The sequence below is a fragment of the Xenia sp. Carnegie-2017 genome, unplaced genomic scaffold, assembly GCF_021976095.1.
Source record: "Xenia sp. Carnegie-2017 unplaced genomic scaffold, XeniaSp_v1 HiC_scaffold_16, whole genome shotgun sequence".
NCBI lineage: Eukaryota > Metazoa > Cnidaria > Anthozoa > Malacalcyonacea > Xeniidae > Xenia > Xenia sp. Carnegie-2017.
The window spans coordinates 4,166,888-4,183,587 of record NW_025813469.1 but is presented as its reverse complement, the minus strand read 5'-3'; the positions used below and the strand labels follow the sequence as shown (position 1 = coordinate 4,183,587).

General features: G+C 34.2%; 1 protein-coding gene and 2 long non-coding RNA genes across 3 annotated transcripts in view; 1 reads left to right on the top strand and 2 right to left on the bottom strand.

Annotated features, from left to right (window-relative positions):
- Window positions 1-4,286: 4,286 nt before the first annotated feature.
- Window positions 4,287-7,947, bottom strand: LOC124436855. The gene is made up of 2 exons (XM_046986827.1): window positions 7,729-7,947; window positions 4,287-5,426 (listed from the first exon to the last, which is right to left on the bottom strand). The coding sequence occupies exon 2, from the start codon at window positions 5,415-5,417 to the stop codon at window positions 4,461-4,463; it is 957 nt and encodes a 318-aa protein (XP_046842783.1). The 5' UTR covers window positions 5,418-5,426; window positions 7,729-7,947; the 3' UTR covers window positions 4,287-4,460.
- A 331-nt stretch (window positions 7,948-8,278) lies between these two features.
- LOC124436857 overlaps window positions 8,279-16,700 on the top strand; it is a 9,837-nt gene continuing 1,415 nt past the window's right edge. Inside the window, exons 1-2 of the long non-coding RNA XR_006945514.1 lie at window positions 8,279-8,352; window positions 14,726-14,728. This is a non-coding gene — a long non-coding RNA (uncharacterized LOC124436857). The remainder of the gene's footprint in view (window positions 8,353-14,725; window positions 14,729-16,700) is intronic.
- Window positions 15,127-16,024, bottom strand: LOC124436856. Its single transcript, XR_006945513.1, has 3 exons — window positions 15,784-16,024; window positions 15,583-15,650; window positions 15,127-15,172 (listed from the first exon to the last, which is right to left on the bottom strand). It is a non-coding gene; the product is annotated as an uncharacterized LOC124436856 (long non-coding RNA).

Below are 16,700 nucleotides of genomic sequence, written 5' to 3'. Positions count from 1 at the left end.
ATTACAGGGTAAAAAATAAGAACCGGCAATGTGAAATTTTGAGAAAAGCTTGTGTTTTGTTGATGCCTTTCCAGTAAGTGGTTATCTTGTATGGTGGTGAAATATATTTTAGTTAAATTGTAAAGTTAAATAAGCCGTACGCGGTTAGGAAATATCTGGTTTGGTTACGAAAATGTCAGGTTTGGTTACGAAAGTGCCCTATGATCAGTACACAAATGCCCCCTGACAGTACAGAAATGCCTTTGCATGAAAGTTTGAAAAAATGCATAAATTATTTTTTGTGTGAAAATACATGAACTTCTTTTGCATGAAAATGTGTGAACTATAGTCATTTGCATAAAATGCATGAAATATGTTCTTTTAAATGAAAATGTGTGAAAATGCATTATATTATTGCATTTTGATTATATTTTTATAATTTATGCCTTTTTTCAAATTTTAATAAAAAGACTATAATTCATGCATTTTCACAAATTTTCATGCAAAAAATATAATTTATGATTTTTTCATATTTTCATAAAAGACAATAATCCACGCATTTTTACACATTTTCACAGAAAAAATTAAATTTTAACATCTTTTTATACTTTCACACAGACTATAATTCATGCATTTTCACAAATTTTCACATTTTTAACACAAAAAGTGTAATTCATGCATTTTCACAAATTTCACATTTTTAACACAAAGACTATAATTTATGTGTTTTCACAAATTTCACATTTTTAACACAAAGACTATAATTTATGCATTTTCACAAATTTTCACATTTTATAACGCAATAACTATAATTCATGCATTTTTACAAACTTTCACATTTTTTCACGCAAAGACTATCATTTATGCATTTTCAAAAATTTTCACATTTTTTAACAAAAAGACTATAATTCATGCATTTTTACAAATTTTCACATTTTTTCACGCAAAGACTATAATTTATGTGTTTTCACAAATTTTCACATTTTTTCACGCAAAGACTATAATTCATGCATTTTCACAAATTTTCACATTTTTTAACACAAAGACTATAATTTATGTGTTTTCACAAATTTTCACATTTTTTCACGCAGACTATAAAATTAAAGTTACAACACTTGCTAAATGGTGAGAAGACAGGAAGAAACGAGTATTTTGGGCAAAAATGAGGCTCATTTTTAAACAATTTTTTTTCTTCCTACAATTCCCCTACATTTTACAGTTGATACAACGTTAACTGCAACGCACTACGTAAACATGAAACAACATGAATTGACGTTAATCGTAACGTTTAACCAACGTTCATACAACGTTAGACATTAAAAACGCCGACGACCATAAAATCACCTTAATCTAACGTTCATCTTTACGTTTAGACAACGTTCATACAACGTTAGACATTAAAAACGCCGACGACCATAAAATCACCTTAATCTAACGTTCATCTTTACGTTTAGACAACGTTCATACAACGTTAGACATTAAAAACGCCGACGACCATAAAATCACCTTAATCTAACGTTCATCTTTACGTTTAGACAACGTTCATACAACGTTAGACATTAAAAACGCCGACGACCATAAAATCACCTTAATCTAACGTTCATCTTTACGTTTAACCGACGTTGAAACAACGTCAGGCAATAACGACGGGCACGCGACCAAAAAATCACCTTATACTAACGTTCACCTTAACGTTTAGACAACGTTGTTTCAACGTAACAACATAACTTCCTTACCGAATGTTAATGTTAAAGTTCAACCAACGTTGACACAACGTGGTTAAAATTTGAATAAGAAAAGCAACGTGGTAAGAACGTTGTACTAACGTTATGTCATAGCGTAACGTAAATACAACCTTCAGCCAACGTTAAGAAAACGTCGCGTGTGAGCTGGGATGAAGGCTTATTTTGTCCAAGACTGGCCGACAGCGATATATCTTACTTCGTTTTCGACACGACGTGGTGTGAACAAAACTTCCGAAAAGACATATCCTTGTAATACAGAATATACGAACGAAGTTCATCGAAGATGCCAATAAATTGTTTTTTACTACACTATTGTCGGGTAAACATGGTTTTTGACAAGACATGTTATGTATAGCCTGTAGTTTTGTTTGGACGATTTTGTCTGGAGTTATGTCGTAACGTAAATACAACCTTCAGCCAATGTTAAGAAAACGTCGTGTGCTCGCTGCGACACATCAAATTAAACGACTATGATTGTCGCGATTTCTTTATAATTTCTAAGTTAGAGTCATGGAGAGAAATTTTAGAGTCGTCAGAATGTTACCGAGTTTGTAGAAGCATAAATATTGTCGTTAATTAGGTTAATGAATGGAATTCATTGGTATGGTTCACCATTTATTTGTCTTTGTTACGTTGACATGCACTTGTTATGTCAGACGTCATTTAGGTCTTTACCGAGACTTTTATTTTTGAGTTGGTTTGTTTTGTTGCTGTTCACTGATTATTGAGAATGAGTTTGTTTTCTCATAGTGCGTTCGAACATTTTACCCGTCGCCATGCAATGAAAGCTTTATTTACTTAAATTTCTTTAAGAAACTTCAAAGGAAATCGCGTAAAATGCTCCTGGATCGTTCATAGTAAAAATTATTTTATTGCGAGAGCATACATTTAAAATTGAGTAATCCTCGAAATTATTTCACGAGCAATAGATATAGGTAAGTTATTGCTTTCTCATAGGGTTGCAGCAAAATAACACAATCGTCATGTACGAATGCTACAATTATATAGTAAATGAAACACTTTAAATTTTATCAATTTAAATTTTTAATACATATAAATAATTGCTATAGAAAAGCTCCACTGGGATTAGTAGTCATGCAAATAACGCTAAAACCGCTTAGTACAAAAAGAATCACTTACAAATATCTTAATACTGAGTACTTTTTAAGTAACTTTTTTCAGATTTAATCTAAAATCTATGCCCAAAGCCTAATGTTATCAAAATTACACCATTAGACACCGGTTGTATTTAAATATTGCTGGACATAAAATGACTTCTAGTTGCTGAAAATATATACATATATATGTGCACATATTCATATTTGTGTATTATTATGATGATGCTGTACAGTACATGTATATTAGAAGGGTTTTTGTAATGTTTGATAGCACTAAAATTGGTCTTTATCACGGAACGATTTCCTTTATATGCATGCATCGAATGAAAAAAAAGTATTGTAATTTTATTGTTGTAAAGATAATTTTAAGTTTCCTGAGTGAAACATCAAATATATCTGTGAACGACAAAACTTCTTTCTTGCATTTTTAAATCTTTCAAAAGATTTGGCAAATTTTATTGAATTCTAACTGTTGTACACTCTGTGATGCTTTACAGAAAACACACTGTGTTTAAAATTTTGTGCTTAAGTAAGTTGAATGGCATTCGAACCCGTACTGTTGTTGGGTATTTCATTGGTTAAAAATCCACTTATATCTATGTGCAACCTTATCCTCAACCAAACTAACATTTTTTGTCATGTCTTGTTCTCTGCGATTCTTAAATTTTAAAACGTTTGTATTCTCCTCGAAGAAATAATAAGAAACAATTTTTTGTTTTGCATGGTTTTCCTACCTAGCTTACCATTGACGCTTTTCCAAAATATGGACAGTAGCTTGCTCAAGCGATCTTGTAGTTTCTACATACTTTGAGTAAAATTTTAAACCGGATGTTGCGTTTAAAAATATTGTGTTTTATACATAGGGTAATCTATTTTATGTTGATAGAAAGTTCAAAATTACTTTTCGCTATCGAGAAGGTCTTGGCCTCTTATATCATGACCTCTTAAAAATCTTGATAGAATGATTGCTTCCATAGTAAAGGTTTCTCTGCTACCATTTGCACGTAAATAGATCATTGTTTAGAGATAGACGGGAGAAAAAGGATTCTTTGAACTACTGAAGTACTCAAATGTTAAGTTTCTTTGAATGTTTATCAACATCATTGGTCTTTAATATTTCTCCTTCTTGCACATGAAATGCTAAAGACACACAATCATAACGTCTATACATGGGGAAAATCTTCGCTATTGAAATTTTCTAAAATATTGAAATAATTGTTTAAAGGTTTAAAGTTGCTGATGTAAGTTAAGCAGTCTATACATTATAAAAATGATGTGTTGTTTGTACAATGCCGGTGTGGCGGTCTGAGTTTATCTTTGTCACTGAGATTTTATCCACTGCGTACGTTGCTTCTACACATTATAAAACACCATGTGTGTAGTAACAAAATTTACAAACATACATACGATGTGTTTTCTCGGTCAAAAGAAAATATAACGTACGTTTTTCGAAGAGATGACGTCTACAATTTTTTTATTTTCAGAGATCGACCTTTATTACAAATGATGATTAACTTTAGTAATTCGTGCGTCGCTTGAAAATATTCTCATATCATTAAGGTTTTGCTCAGCTGATTTCTTAATTTTTGTTATATTTGCGTGAAAGAGAAAGCTTGCTTTAAATCACTGGAAAGCTCCTATTATATTTTATGGAAATGTTTGTCCAAGTTATCGATCTTAAATGTTTTTCCTTTGGCACATGAAATGCAAAAGACACACAATCATAACGTCTATACTCGGGATCTTTACTACCATCAAAACGCTTGATTTCATCCTTTCCAGTCGCCTGTGGATACCACTTCCAGTTGCCTTCGCTATCTCTCCTTACGACGTTGCTCTCTTGTATGTGTGGGTATTGAGAAAATTCATTCTTCCCCGCGCTTTCACTGCATACTAGAACGTTGTATTCTACTTTTACTTTGTATGCAAAGGTTCCTAATATTCGAAACTCTATCTTCTCATCGCCAATGTAACCTTGATAATATTCAAGCAAATCGTCCATTGAATATTGAAAGTAATGTCTACACGTTTTGTATAGTTTCCAAATAGAATACACTTCAAATGCTAAGGAGATTCCAAACAGGTCTTTAATGTCATTAATTGTTTCGATATCGTGATCAAAGACTTTCAAGAAACAATTTCCCATATGAGCTCGCAAACTTTTCTTATCATCTTCCTCGACGAGTGGAGCCCACCAACACAGATCAGCATAGATGTCCTTGCCGTTAATCTCGTTGATCTTCTTTTCTCTGCCTATAAAGCCGTGTGAGATAATTATATCATCCTTATTATCTGTGCAATGAACCAGATTATTGATTGCAATTGGATATCCTTGCTGTTTGAAAGACTGCAAAATATTCAATCCTTTTTCGCTAAGCTCGTCGAGAACTGGCATATGGTTTTTATAAGGAAAAGGGCATTCGTAGTCTGATATGAAGTGGTATATCCTACGTCCACGAAATCCTTGATTCCATTCAGGATTCTTCCATTCTTTCTGTTGTACGTGTCGTTCTGGGCAAATGCGTTCTACCTTACGATTGTTGCACACACCGTTAATCCATTTTATCTGTGACATTGCTATTTGCTAAAATATATTTCACAACGTTCAATGCTCTTGCATGTGTTGATACAATGATTTTTATTTTGGGGACAAGACGAAACAGCTCAAGATCGTATCTTTTTATGTTGTATTCTGTAAACCTATATATAGACTTTAGTAATTTAACATAATATACTTATAACGATCATGAAACCTGTGACTTTCATATTTAGTATGACTCCGTGGTGAGTGTGGTAAATGTAAAAGGTACTCGTATTTGTGGAGTACACATTGAGAAAGTTTGCAAGATTGTTTTGAAGTTTGGAAATTAATATGAATTTTGTTGCTACTATCGGAAATGCATTGTTGTAAACCTTGCAACTTAGCAACCAACTTCAGAAAATTTGGCAAAAATTGTGTGAAATCGACTGTAAAGCGGCCATTATGCACATTAGGACTATAGACATTAACAATTGTTCACCAAAAGAAAAGTACACATAATCCATGCTAGATTTTTTCTGAATGGGAATACATCTTGATGCATGCAACAAAGTGCAAGCACAACAAGGCAAATTTGGATGACCATTATCCTTAAGAAAAGCAAGCAAACCATCAACAGCATTTTGCTTAATTGAGTACTCATTCACCCAATCAACTAACTCATCTTGAAAAGAAACATTTAAACTATCCTCTTCAAAATCAGAAGAATCAGAAAAATGCCTTTCCCCAATTTCTGCATTCACACACACTAAAGAATCAGCTTTTCCATGGCAAAAAGAAACATATAAAATATCGACTTCACCAAAAACAGCACGGTCATTTTCCCCAATATCACAATCATTAAGACCAACTTGCAAATAGAAAGAACTTTGTTTAGGACTGGCAATGGTTCAAGCTGCTTTTGTAAAGGTTGTGAATGTTCAAGGTCATTATAAAAACATTATTAAACAGATTACTACAGCCATCATCATTAGGCATTGCATCACTGCATCTTAAAGCTGTATTAGCAGCAGTCCAGTTTTTTCTGTATTGCGCCTGGTTTCGTTTCATTATGATATGAACTTAAATAAATAATAAAATGTAAATGTCACTTTATTTATTTTTGATTGATTTAAACATATTCTAATGTTACAACCCATTCCCCCTAAGTGCTGGTAACATTTAGCAAAATGTTTTAATCAAAAAATGATGAGTCTCATTTACAGGTAACTTATATGTCTCCTCAACTATTTTTAACTTATTCTCTTCTTTACATGCATGTATCATACCTAATTTATAAATAACCCTAAAATTTTAAGTATAACATTATAGTTTACTTGCTAATAACAGCAAATGGAAAATGTTCTAAGCAACTAAATAAAATAATTTAACTGACATTGCAAACTTACTAAAGAAATGGGCTAAGTTAATAAACCAATCTAAGAGATAAAAGTGGGTTGTAAACTACATATTGTCTTGAATGCAATAATTGGAAAAACAATACTTACTAGTATTATAAAGTAACCATGCATTGTTATGAATAAACATTCAATTACCTCTGTAAAATTGCATCACTGCTGTGATTTGCAATAGAAATTACAACTATTTTAAGGCTGAAGGCTACGTAATTCTTAATCAAAACCATTTTGTAAATCACATGATCACATAACCCCATGTTGAAAATATTAATCATCATCACAGACGTACATATCATAAAAGGTTTTAGTTTAATGTTATAAAAACAAAAAACAAAAATTAACAAAGTTTTGGTCGAAACGGTTGAAAATCAAGGCTATAGTAAGGTGTAAGAAATATGAAAATACATTTGTTTAATGTCCACAGCAATAAGCCAATAACCCGCAGGCTTTTCTGAATTTTGGTGATCAATAATTGGCCTTATCACTAAAGTTGAAAAAAATTGAGAACTAATGGCCTTTCTTAATAATTAGAACTAATTGCCTATGTCAAAATCATTCAAAGAGCCTAGAAAGCTACATGAGCAAAGTAGCACACAAATTCGTTGTTTTACGCATTTATCATCAATCCATCATATACATTTCAACCATCCTTTGTCTACTTGGTTCATTTAAATTTTAAAGCTGCTTTGTGCTTATCAACACACCAAATTACTTAAATAAGATGTTGCTTGTATTATTTCTGGCTAAATACAATAAATTGTATGCTTTGTTTAACCAACGGTAATGGCAAATCGACAATGGCATTTTAAGACGCTCATTTTTCCTCGTTGTCTTTGTTCAACAATAACTACAAGATCGCGAAAACGTGTTACACGTGAATATACATGTTGAATTATTCCTTGCCCAAGTTCTGTGTTTATTTAAATAAAATCAAAACAGCATGTACTTACGATGAAAACGTTGGTCAGCTCGTTCTTGATTGTGTTGTATCAAATATATGTTCTTTCTTGGGTGAAAAATTTTAATAGCTGAAGATCGACTAATAGCTAACCTCTGGGTTTCCTTTTTCTTAATAATTATGTATTTACATGTTGTTCTGAAATAAAGTTTGTATGTATCGACTTGCCACTTGTAATAAAGTATATAGAAAACACGTGCAAACAGGGTTGCCAGGTCGTATTTGACGTAATCGGCCAAACTGATCGCCAAAATCGGCCAAACTGGATTATAAAAGGCCAAATTGCTCATTGCCACTGAACTATATATGTTAAGTTTTTAAATATACCGAAACCATTTCGAAACATATGCGCGCTTGAGTACTGTGTTGTATTTCATGACAAAACCTTGGAAATTATGTACAATGCATATTGAAAACAATGACTTTGTAAAGTGACTATTAAGTCAGTTCAGCCTATATTTCAACAACCGTTCCAAACAGTTAAACAAAAACATAAAAGATGAAAGTATGTATATCATTAAAAAGATATAACAAAAAAGATTAACAAATATTTTTGTCTAATAAGTCAGTTTACATTTTTGTTGATAATGACTTGCAAATCTTGGAATGTTGAAAAGTTATAAAATTCATACATCATCAAACAACGGTAACAGTTCACAGTCAACCTCCTGCTCTTCTTTGCTCTCCCGGTTTGTGTTTTGGTTCCGTTCTTCATCAAGCTGGTACATGTTTTCCGTTGTGAACAGCTGAAACATTCTTTCTGTCACTGTGAAATCTTTGCAACATTTGGACTGGAAATAGAGAGTTGTTCGGATTCGTGTCAACGCATCCAGCGTCTTAAAAGACATTCGGTTGCGAAGCTTATTCTTAATAAATGTCACAGTACTAAATAAACGCTCAACGATAGCATTACTAATTGGCACTGACAAACAAGACAGTGCATAGTTTGCTAAAGTTGCAAGCTTTGCATCTTCAAGATCAGATCTTTGCATTTGTCGGACCTGAAGCCAAAAGATTCGGTATCAGTTGGAATGATACCCCAGGAAGCTCTTCCTTCCAGTTAATGTGAATCATTTGCCGGTATTCTTCTTCAATTTTGTCACTGTCCTCTCCCATCAGGTGCTGGTACGGTAGCTTTCCAAAATCCACTCGTCGAACTTGGTTGAGAACTACATCTGGGGTGAGTGCAACAAGCTCTGAAAACACATTTTTTTGATCAGGAAGACGTGCCTCTACCTGAGAAATACAAGTCATCAGCATTTCGAGACAGCGTTGTTTTACAGCCAGCAGGGTGTTCTCGTTGTTGCTGTCGTTCTTTTGCAGAGCATTGAACTCGGCCATAAATTTACTTCCAAAATCAATTTGGTGCAGAGTTTTCTTATTACCGCGGTTATCATACACTCTCAGTGGCGTGCGGTCATGCAAGCGTAGGCAAGCGCCGCTTGCCTAAGCATTTTACCGAACAAAAATTTTTTGGATCAATCTCTGAGCAAAATCAGTTTAAATTTTCTGTTCTAAACAATGTCAATGTAATTTTTTGTCTAAATTGTCTTTACAGTTGAAATGCTTGCTATTTATACGCGATTTACTGTCGCGGTTTTCGGTTTCACTTTGCTACACTTGTAAGATGAGTCAAGTGGATTAAATACACCGAATATTTATTAGCCAAGGCAAGCGCGCTTGCCTTCGGAGCTCAATTTGAACATTTGCGCATGCGTTAATCTAGATTTGGAGGCTTCTTATTCAAGGAATATCGAGAAAAGGCAAGCGGCGCTTCTAAGGGCGCCGCTTGATAGCGATTGGTCAACAGTCTTGTACGCTCGCAATTTTAAACACATATCAGCGTACGAATAATATTCGTATATTCAACACATTGGACATCAGAATTATTCACGCCGTTAATGTTATCGTTTATTAAAAGATGACTGAGAGCGAAAGGTAATGTTCTGATTTCTAATTCAAAGTAGTAGGTGCTTTACTGGTTATTTTATTATTTTCTGCACACAATGTGCGTAAACAAGCAGGGGCCGCAGTCTGCAGAGATATCGAAATGTACGCAAACGTGTGTTGTGGTAAAGTATGACTAGCATTATGACCAAAACACTATGCTCTTGTCAGTCTTGTGTCGTTGAATTCGTAAATTAATGACTAAAAATAAAGGTACAAGATACTAAATAATAAACACGACTCTCCGATGTTCTGAAACGTACGAGTCAGTGCCAGACACATTTTGAAGAACGGGAAAACACGTTGCCATGATGTCATTATACCAAAATATAAACTTTAAACAACGCCATGGCCTCAGTTTGTAACACACCGTGCCAATTTTGTGCGCGAAACTGGCTGTTCTTAATTGTTATAATCACGACTGCTACAGTACATTTCGCGCCTATTGTCTTGCAATTTATGTATGTAGAAGATATTATCTGTAGCATGTAATACAAGATTATGATATTGACAAGAGCTTCCTTTTGCGTAGTAGTTTTGATATTTGTATCCGGTAGATATCATGTAACTGATGTAAGGTATAAATAAGATTGATGTTCCTATAAAATATATAGCATAGGAATTTTCATCCTTTTATGTTCTACTTCTACATTCGGTATTTTCACGACACCTGTACAACATGACTGAATGCATCGTGGAATCACTGTCAGCGCTTGCCTATTAAATTCGGTCACCGCACGCCACTGTACACTCTTGATTTCATTGTGCGATGGTGAAGATCAAGCCCTCTCAACACTTTGTCAGGACTGGACTTGCTCGACTGGAAAAGTGCATTTATTCGTTCAAACTCAGTAACCACAGGAAGCGCAAATGTAAGATACAAGTGGTTAACATTATCTTGTACCATGCGGAGGAACTCTCTTGCCTTGTACCTTTGGGATGGCGTCAACTTTTGACTCTCAGTGGTGATGTTTTCATAATATTTTTGCAGAACGTCCCAATTCTTGTAAATTGCTGAAATAACTTTGCCTCTTGAAAGCCAACGCGTACTACAGAACTTCACAAATGGCATCGTAGTTCCTGAAAACCGATAAATCCTGTGCTATCATTCAATTCATCGTGCAACGCTTTATACTCATCACGGCGAATTGTGCTCTGCGAAAACCAAGCAGGAATTTCCTCTAAAAGATATGAAAGATTACTGGGCAGCTTGTTGAAACCATGCTGAACACATAAGGCCAACGAATGGCAAATGCACTTCATAAGTATACAACTTGGGTTAATTTCTTTGATTCTGGACCACACTGAGTTATGCTGCCCAACCATTACACTGGCACCATCACATCCAAATCCCACACAATTCTTCAAATCTAAACAGTACCAGTCCAGTGTTTTCTTCATGGCATTAAAAATCAGCTCCCCAGTTGCAGAAGACATTGGAACAATTTCAAGTAAGCAGTCCGGTTACTTTGCACTGTTTCTCACTGAAGTAACGAATAATAATTGCCAGATCCTTAGCGACTGATATATCCGTCGTTTCGTCCACAATTAAAGAAAAATGCTTTCCTTCAACATCTTTTTCGAGATCTTCCTTTAAAGCTGGACCTACGACTTCGGTGATGATCTTCGTGCATTTGGTGCGGTGCAATCTAATATGTTCCAAATCACTTTTTTTGCCATATTTTGCCAATATCTCACCAAAATGATCTACTGTCCGGATGGATCCATGGCAAGCTGTCTGAACAGCGATCATAATCTCGGACTCCTGTATGGCACGTTTTGATGTTGAACTGGTTGATGGAAAGCAAGTTGTCAACGGCCGTGAAAAAGAACTTCTAGATAGAAAAGAGCGATGAATATCACTTTTTTCGTGGGTCGCCAGAGCTCTCGCTTAGCCTGTAACAAGCGACGGCTAAAATCTTTTCCCATTTGGAATTGTACTTGCGGCCGCTATCGTAACTTGATTTCCATTTTGGCATTTTGAAAATTTTATAACGAAAAAGAACGTTCCCAAACAAACAACTCTACACCTCTAATCACAGCCTGATTTTCACATCTGTTAATACTAAGTAAATGTTTGTTATACAAACAAAGCACAAATTGGACATGAAATATGATATATTGATATGTTTCACGAATACTGCACGTGAATTAGCACGTGATACGCCATTAACTAGAATCGAACATTGAACTATTGAACAGCAGAGCTACCGATTGAGAATTACGATAATAAGAAGGAAACAAATATTAGAGAAAGAAATGTAAGAACTTTGTGAACAGAAGAACCAAGAGCTGCCCTAGAGTAGAGATGCAAATTTTCTGTTAATTAAAGTTATGATATTAATTGCTGAGAAAAGGTTGTATTTGAGCTAATTTCCCCTAGAGCCCAACGGTCCGCGAAACAATATAACGCGAAAAGGCTGATATGAATTCTTAACTCTTGCTTTATTCTGGCGTGTTTCGTGAAATAGGAAACAAGTTATTTTGTGCAAGAATGACATTAAACATTAATTAGAAAACTATGAGTGTATCATGCAACACAATTAAACATATTTTCATGTGAAAATGCAACAGAGCTGAATATTGAATAACAAATCAGGCCGAGGAAGAGCATAAGTACTGGGTACAACCACAACAGTACTCATCTGATACGTCATTATCAGTCAATTACGAGTAATATAATTAATAATAAAATTTCATGACATCAAAATTTGAAAAGGCCAAAATAGGCCAAAATCGATTTGGCCGGCTAGCTTTAATTTTCCCGGCCAAACAGGTTTCAAAAAGGCCAAATTTCAGTTATTTGGCCGATAAAAGGCCAAACTGGCAACCCTGGTGCAAAATAGTTTGCGATTCCAAAGCCATCCTCAGAAGTGCTGCCACTCTGTGTATGCACATTTCACGTACCAAAACTTTATTTTCCCCCAATCTCCCTCTACGATGATTTTCCTTATTTTCCTACTTTTCCCAACACAGCAACATATCCCCATATTATATACCTACGTCGGGTCGGACCATTGAATTTTTTAGTCTGTTTTTAAAAATGCATACAAAAAAAGATTCATTGAAAACTAAGAACATCTAGACGACAAAGTTAGTAATTTGGCGTAGGAAGTAATGACATGCAGGTGACGCAAATGACACACTAAGTTTATCTAAGTTGCTGATCTTCTATTGCCATATATGGTCACAAAATGTTATTATTTAATTTTAATTATAGTCTTATGGTGAAAATTAATTTTTTCGTGTGAATATGTGTAAAAATGCACGAATTGTAGTCTTTTGATAAAAATGCAAAATTAAACTTTTAGTGTAAAATGTGTAAAATGAGTGAAACATTGTAATTTGTGTAATCAATTACAGTATAATCATGTAGTCAAGTACATTGTCAATAGTCTTTTAATGAAAATTTGAAAAAATACATAAATGATATTTTTTGCATGAAAATGTGTGAATGCACTATGATTGGTTTACAATCTATCTATCAATCTATCTATCTATCTATCTATCTATCTATCTATCTATCTATCTATCTATCTATCTATCTATCTATCTATCTATCTATCTATCTATCTGTCAATCTATCTATCTATCTATCTATCTATCTATCTATCTATCTATCTATCTATCTATCTATCTATCTATCTATCTATCTATCTATCTATCTATCTGTCTAACTATCTTACTATCTATCTATCTATCTATCTATCTGTCTGTCTATCTATCTATCTATCTATCTATCTATCTATCTATCTATCTATCTATCTATCTATTTAAATCAAATTAAAACTGTATTTATTCAAAGAAAAGAAACACTCTCGAAACACTTGATATGTTTTTTGGCGGTTTGACGTCTTTCTCTTTTGGTTGGATGGTACGAATGCTGGTTTCATAATCATTCCTCTTCGAGTTCAAGACCGATTCGTGCTCTTTCTGTTGTTAAAGTTGAAAATGAGTAAACAAGTAATAATAAAGTCGAGGGTGTGGTGATCGTAAATTCTCAGGTTCAAAATCAGATCGTTCTATTTCGCGTGAAAGTTAAAAAATTGAATAAATATGCCCAGAAATCGGTACGTTTGGTTGTTGAGCTCTTGCCTCAACCGGTTGTGATTGACCTCCAATGCACGAGGTACTTAGTTCGTCCCGTTGTCGATGTTGGTATGGGTACTAGCTTTAGGATTGAGCGCAGGGTTTGAGGTTAGGATAGCGTTTGAGGGCGTTCTGTTTGCCCTGAGGTTCTTCACTATTATAAATGCCTCCCTTCGGGGATCATAGGAAAATTTGAGCAAAAGACTTGGTTTTTTAGGGCAAACTTTTGCGTAGGATTCCTTTGTTTGCTTCATTTTTCTGAAATTATACTAAGTGTGGCGTTCATTCATAAAAATTCAGCAAGAGAAATGCTATTTCCAACCTATGTGCACAGCACTATCTACATCTTTGTCGCTCATTTCATCATCCTAATCATCACGCTCAACACATCAAGTCAACAGCAACCGACCCTTCGAAGGTTTCGAACCTCACACCTCAACCTGAGAAACCTGCATCTGTCCACTCGACCAGACAGTGCGTTGGAACCACGCAAATTTATCGTATTTACTATAGTACTGTAGCTATAATGAAGAATATATTTACACTTGCATGTACAGTAAAGTGATAATCAATGAAACAAACCACAAAATTTTATGATTATTCTGTAAACCATCGAGATTTTACACGTTAAAACTATAATGTAAAAGCATTGAGTTGCAAGAAATAATCATTCATCATCGTGGTCTTGCCACACAACTATACATTAATAATTTTTATAGGTATTGGATCTCGTTTCTTGAACGACATCGACAATCAATTTCATTCAATGTTTTTCTGGAGAACGAGCACAGAATAAAAACTTGGGTTGGTTTCGCCAAAAATCACGCCAGCTATTTTACTGCTTTACGTAGACTGAAGTCAAAGTTGATCTTATATTTACACCAGAGGATCGCCATGCACTCGTTATAGCTACATCTCGTTTAAGAAAAATGGAGGATGAAACTTGTTTTGAGTGTGTTTTACCAAAATGCATTGTGGTTAAATAGATTTGTACAAACCAATTTGGATAACAAACGGTAGTGATATGAAGAACAAAATTTACTTGATGGTAAAACTCCCAATCCAGTTTCTCTTTAACAACATCTTTAGATCAGTGCTTTATGTTCAAGTTGAGTTAACTAGCCGATGCAGATCCACCTCCCGGAACCCCATCACCACCAGCTCCGGCAGGGTTCTTGGTTAGACATCATCACAAATATCACCAGAGGAATGATGTACATCCACTAAACGAATGAACATAAAGGAATATGAGGGACAAACCAGGATATTTTAAAGACAACTTTTCTTCGAAAACTGTCACTTACATATTTTGAAGGAATGATCTGTTGTCTTTGCCTTTTCCTCTTTCTTTTTCACGTCTTTCATCTTCCAATCTCTTTATGTAAGCCTGAGTATCAGGGCTAAAAAGCAAAAATATGTACGTCTGCTGAGAAAAACACCAGGTTAATTCCAATTAATTTTCAAGTAACTAAGAAGAAAGTTTTATACTTTTTAAAAATTTTGAATGCACAAAATAAAGATTCGAATTGAAAGGAAAGTTTTCAACGTTCTTAAATAATGTGAAATATGTCAACTGATGGAATATTTTTGAACAAACAGGAAAGTTTTGATCTAAGAGAAACGTTTGTCACAAACAGCATGCAAAAATTTGAATTTATCAGAAAGTTTTGAACTCACGGGAAAATCTTGAACTCACGTAAACAAAACAGAAATCCGCAAGTACAAACTGAATTTTTTCAATTCTCAATCACTCTTCATAAATCAATATTTTATTAAAGGAATACATTGCTTATGCAGCGTGTCCACTTACGTAGGTCCAGGAGAAACATGTGAAAGGATAACAGTTGTGTTAAATCGGTCAATTGCCATTTTCTTGAACTGCAACAAAAGTGAGAATAGTGAGAAATGTAAGTGTTAAAACAAGAACAAAATAAACAATTGTTCACAAATCATTGACAAATAAATAGATGCATTCCGCTCTAGCAACCTTCTTAAACAAAGACCTAGCTACCTGATTGGCTGAAGTTTCACTGCAATCAGATTTCGTAGTTGACAGACCAACTGCAAAGACATGGCCTGAGGAAACAAAATTTAATTTTTCAAATAAAGAATCATCACAAGGTTCAGTTGTAGTTATAACTTTCTAGAAACTACACAATTTGTATTTGCAGGCTGAAAGATTCTCGTTCAAATGGATTTTTAATAGATTATCAAGTCAAATACTTAGATTCAGTTTTAGACTTGTCTCTTATAGATAAAACCACATCTCACGGTATGGTCCAAGTTGAGTTTTATTATATCTGAGAAATTTGAGAGCAGCAGAGAGCACTGTAAAGTATGAAAGATTTCCATGAAAAGTATGATTAATGAAACTTAAGACTGCACAATGGTATTTTTAATGGTGGGATGCTAATGAATTTCATGTGATTGAATCACTGGATTCAGACAGGATTATGAGATTTAAGATTAATAATTTAACAGAATTATATTTGTGGGCAGCATACTGCTTGTTAATTCAATACTACTTTGAATGTTTTGTCAATAAAAAAAAAGCTGATGGGAATGAGGATCTTAGGAGGGTAAGTCTGAGAGCAGGTCTGTGTCATCTTTCTCCATTGTCATGTAAGTTCACAAAATGAAACTTAAACACACTTGTTTACAAAGGTCCCTGCTAAAGACTCTCCGAGGAGTAGTCTCAGGCCAACACAACTTGGAAACCATTTAGTATTATATCAAAACAACTCAACCTTAATTAATGTTGAAACATAATATGGAGATTTTGGTTCAACACTTTCTAAAGGATTCATAGTCACCGAATATGATAGAAATCTCCACGATGGGCAGCATCCTTTAGTACATTTAAAGAATTAATGATAGAAGAAGGAAAGGTTTGCAATGACATCAAAAAACAATGTCTTAAAATTACAA

Coding starts and splice junctions, on each gene's coding strand:
- LOC124436855 (XM_046986827.1), bottom strand. CDS start 5,417: ATGTCACAGATAAAATGGATTAACGGTGTGTGCAACAATCGTAAGGTA.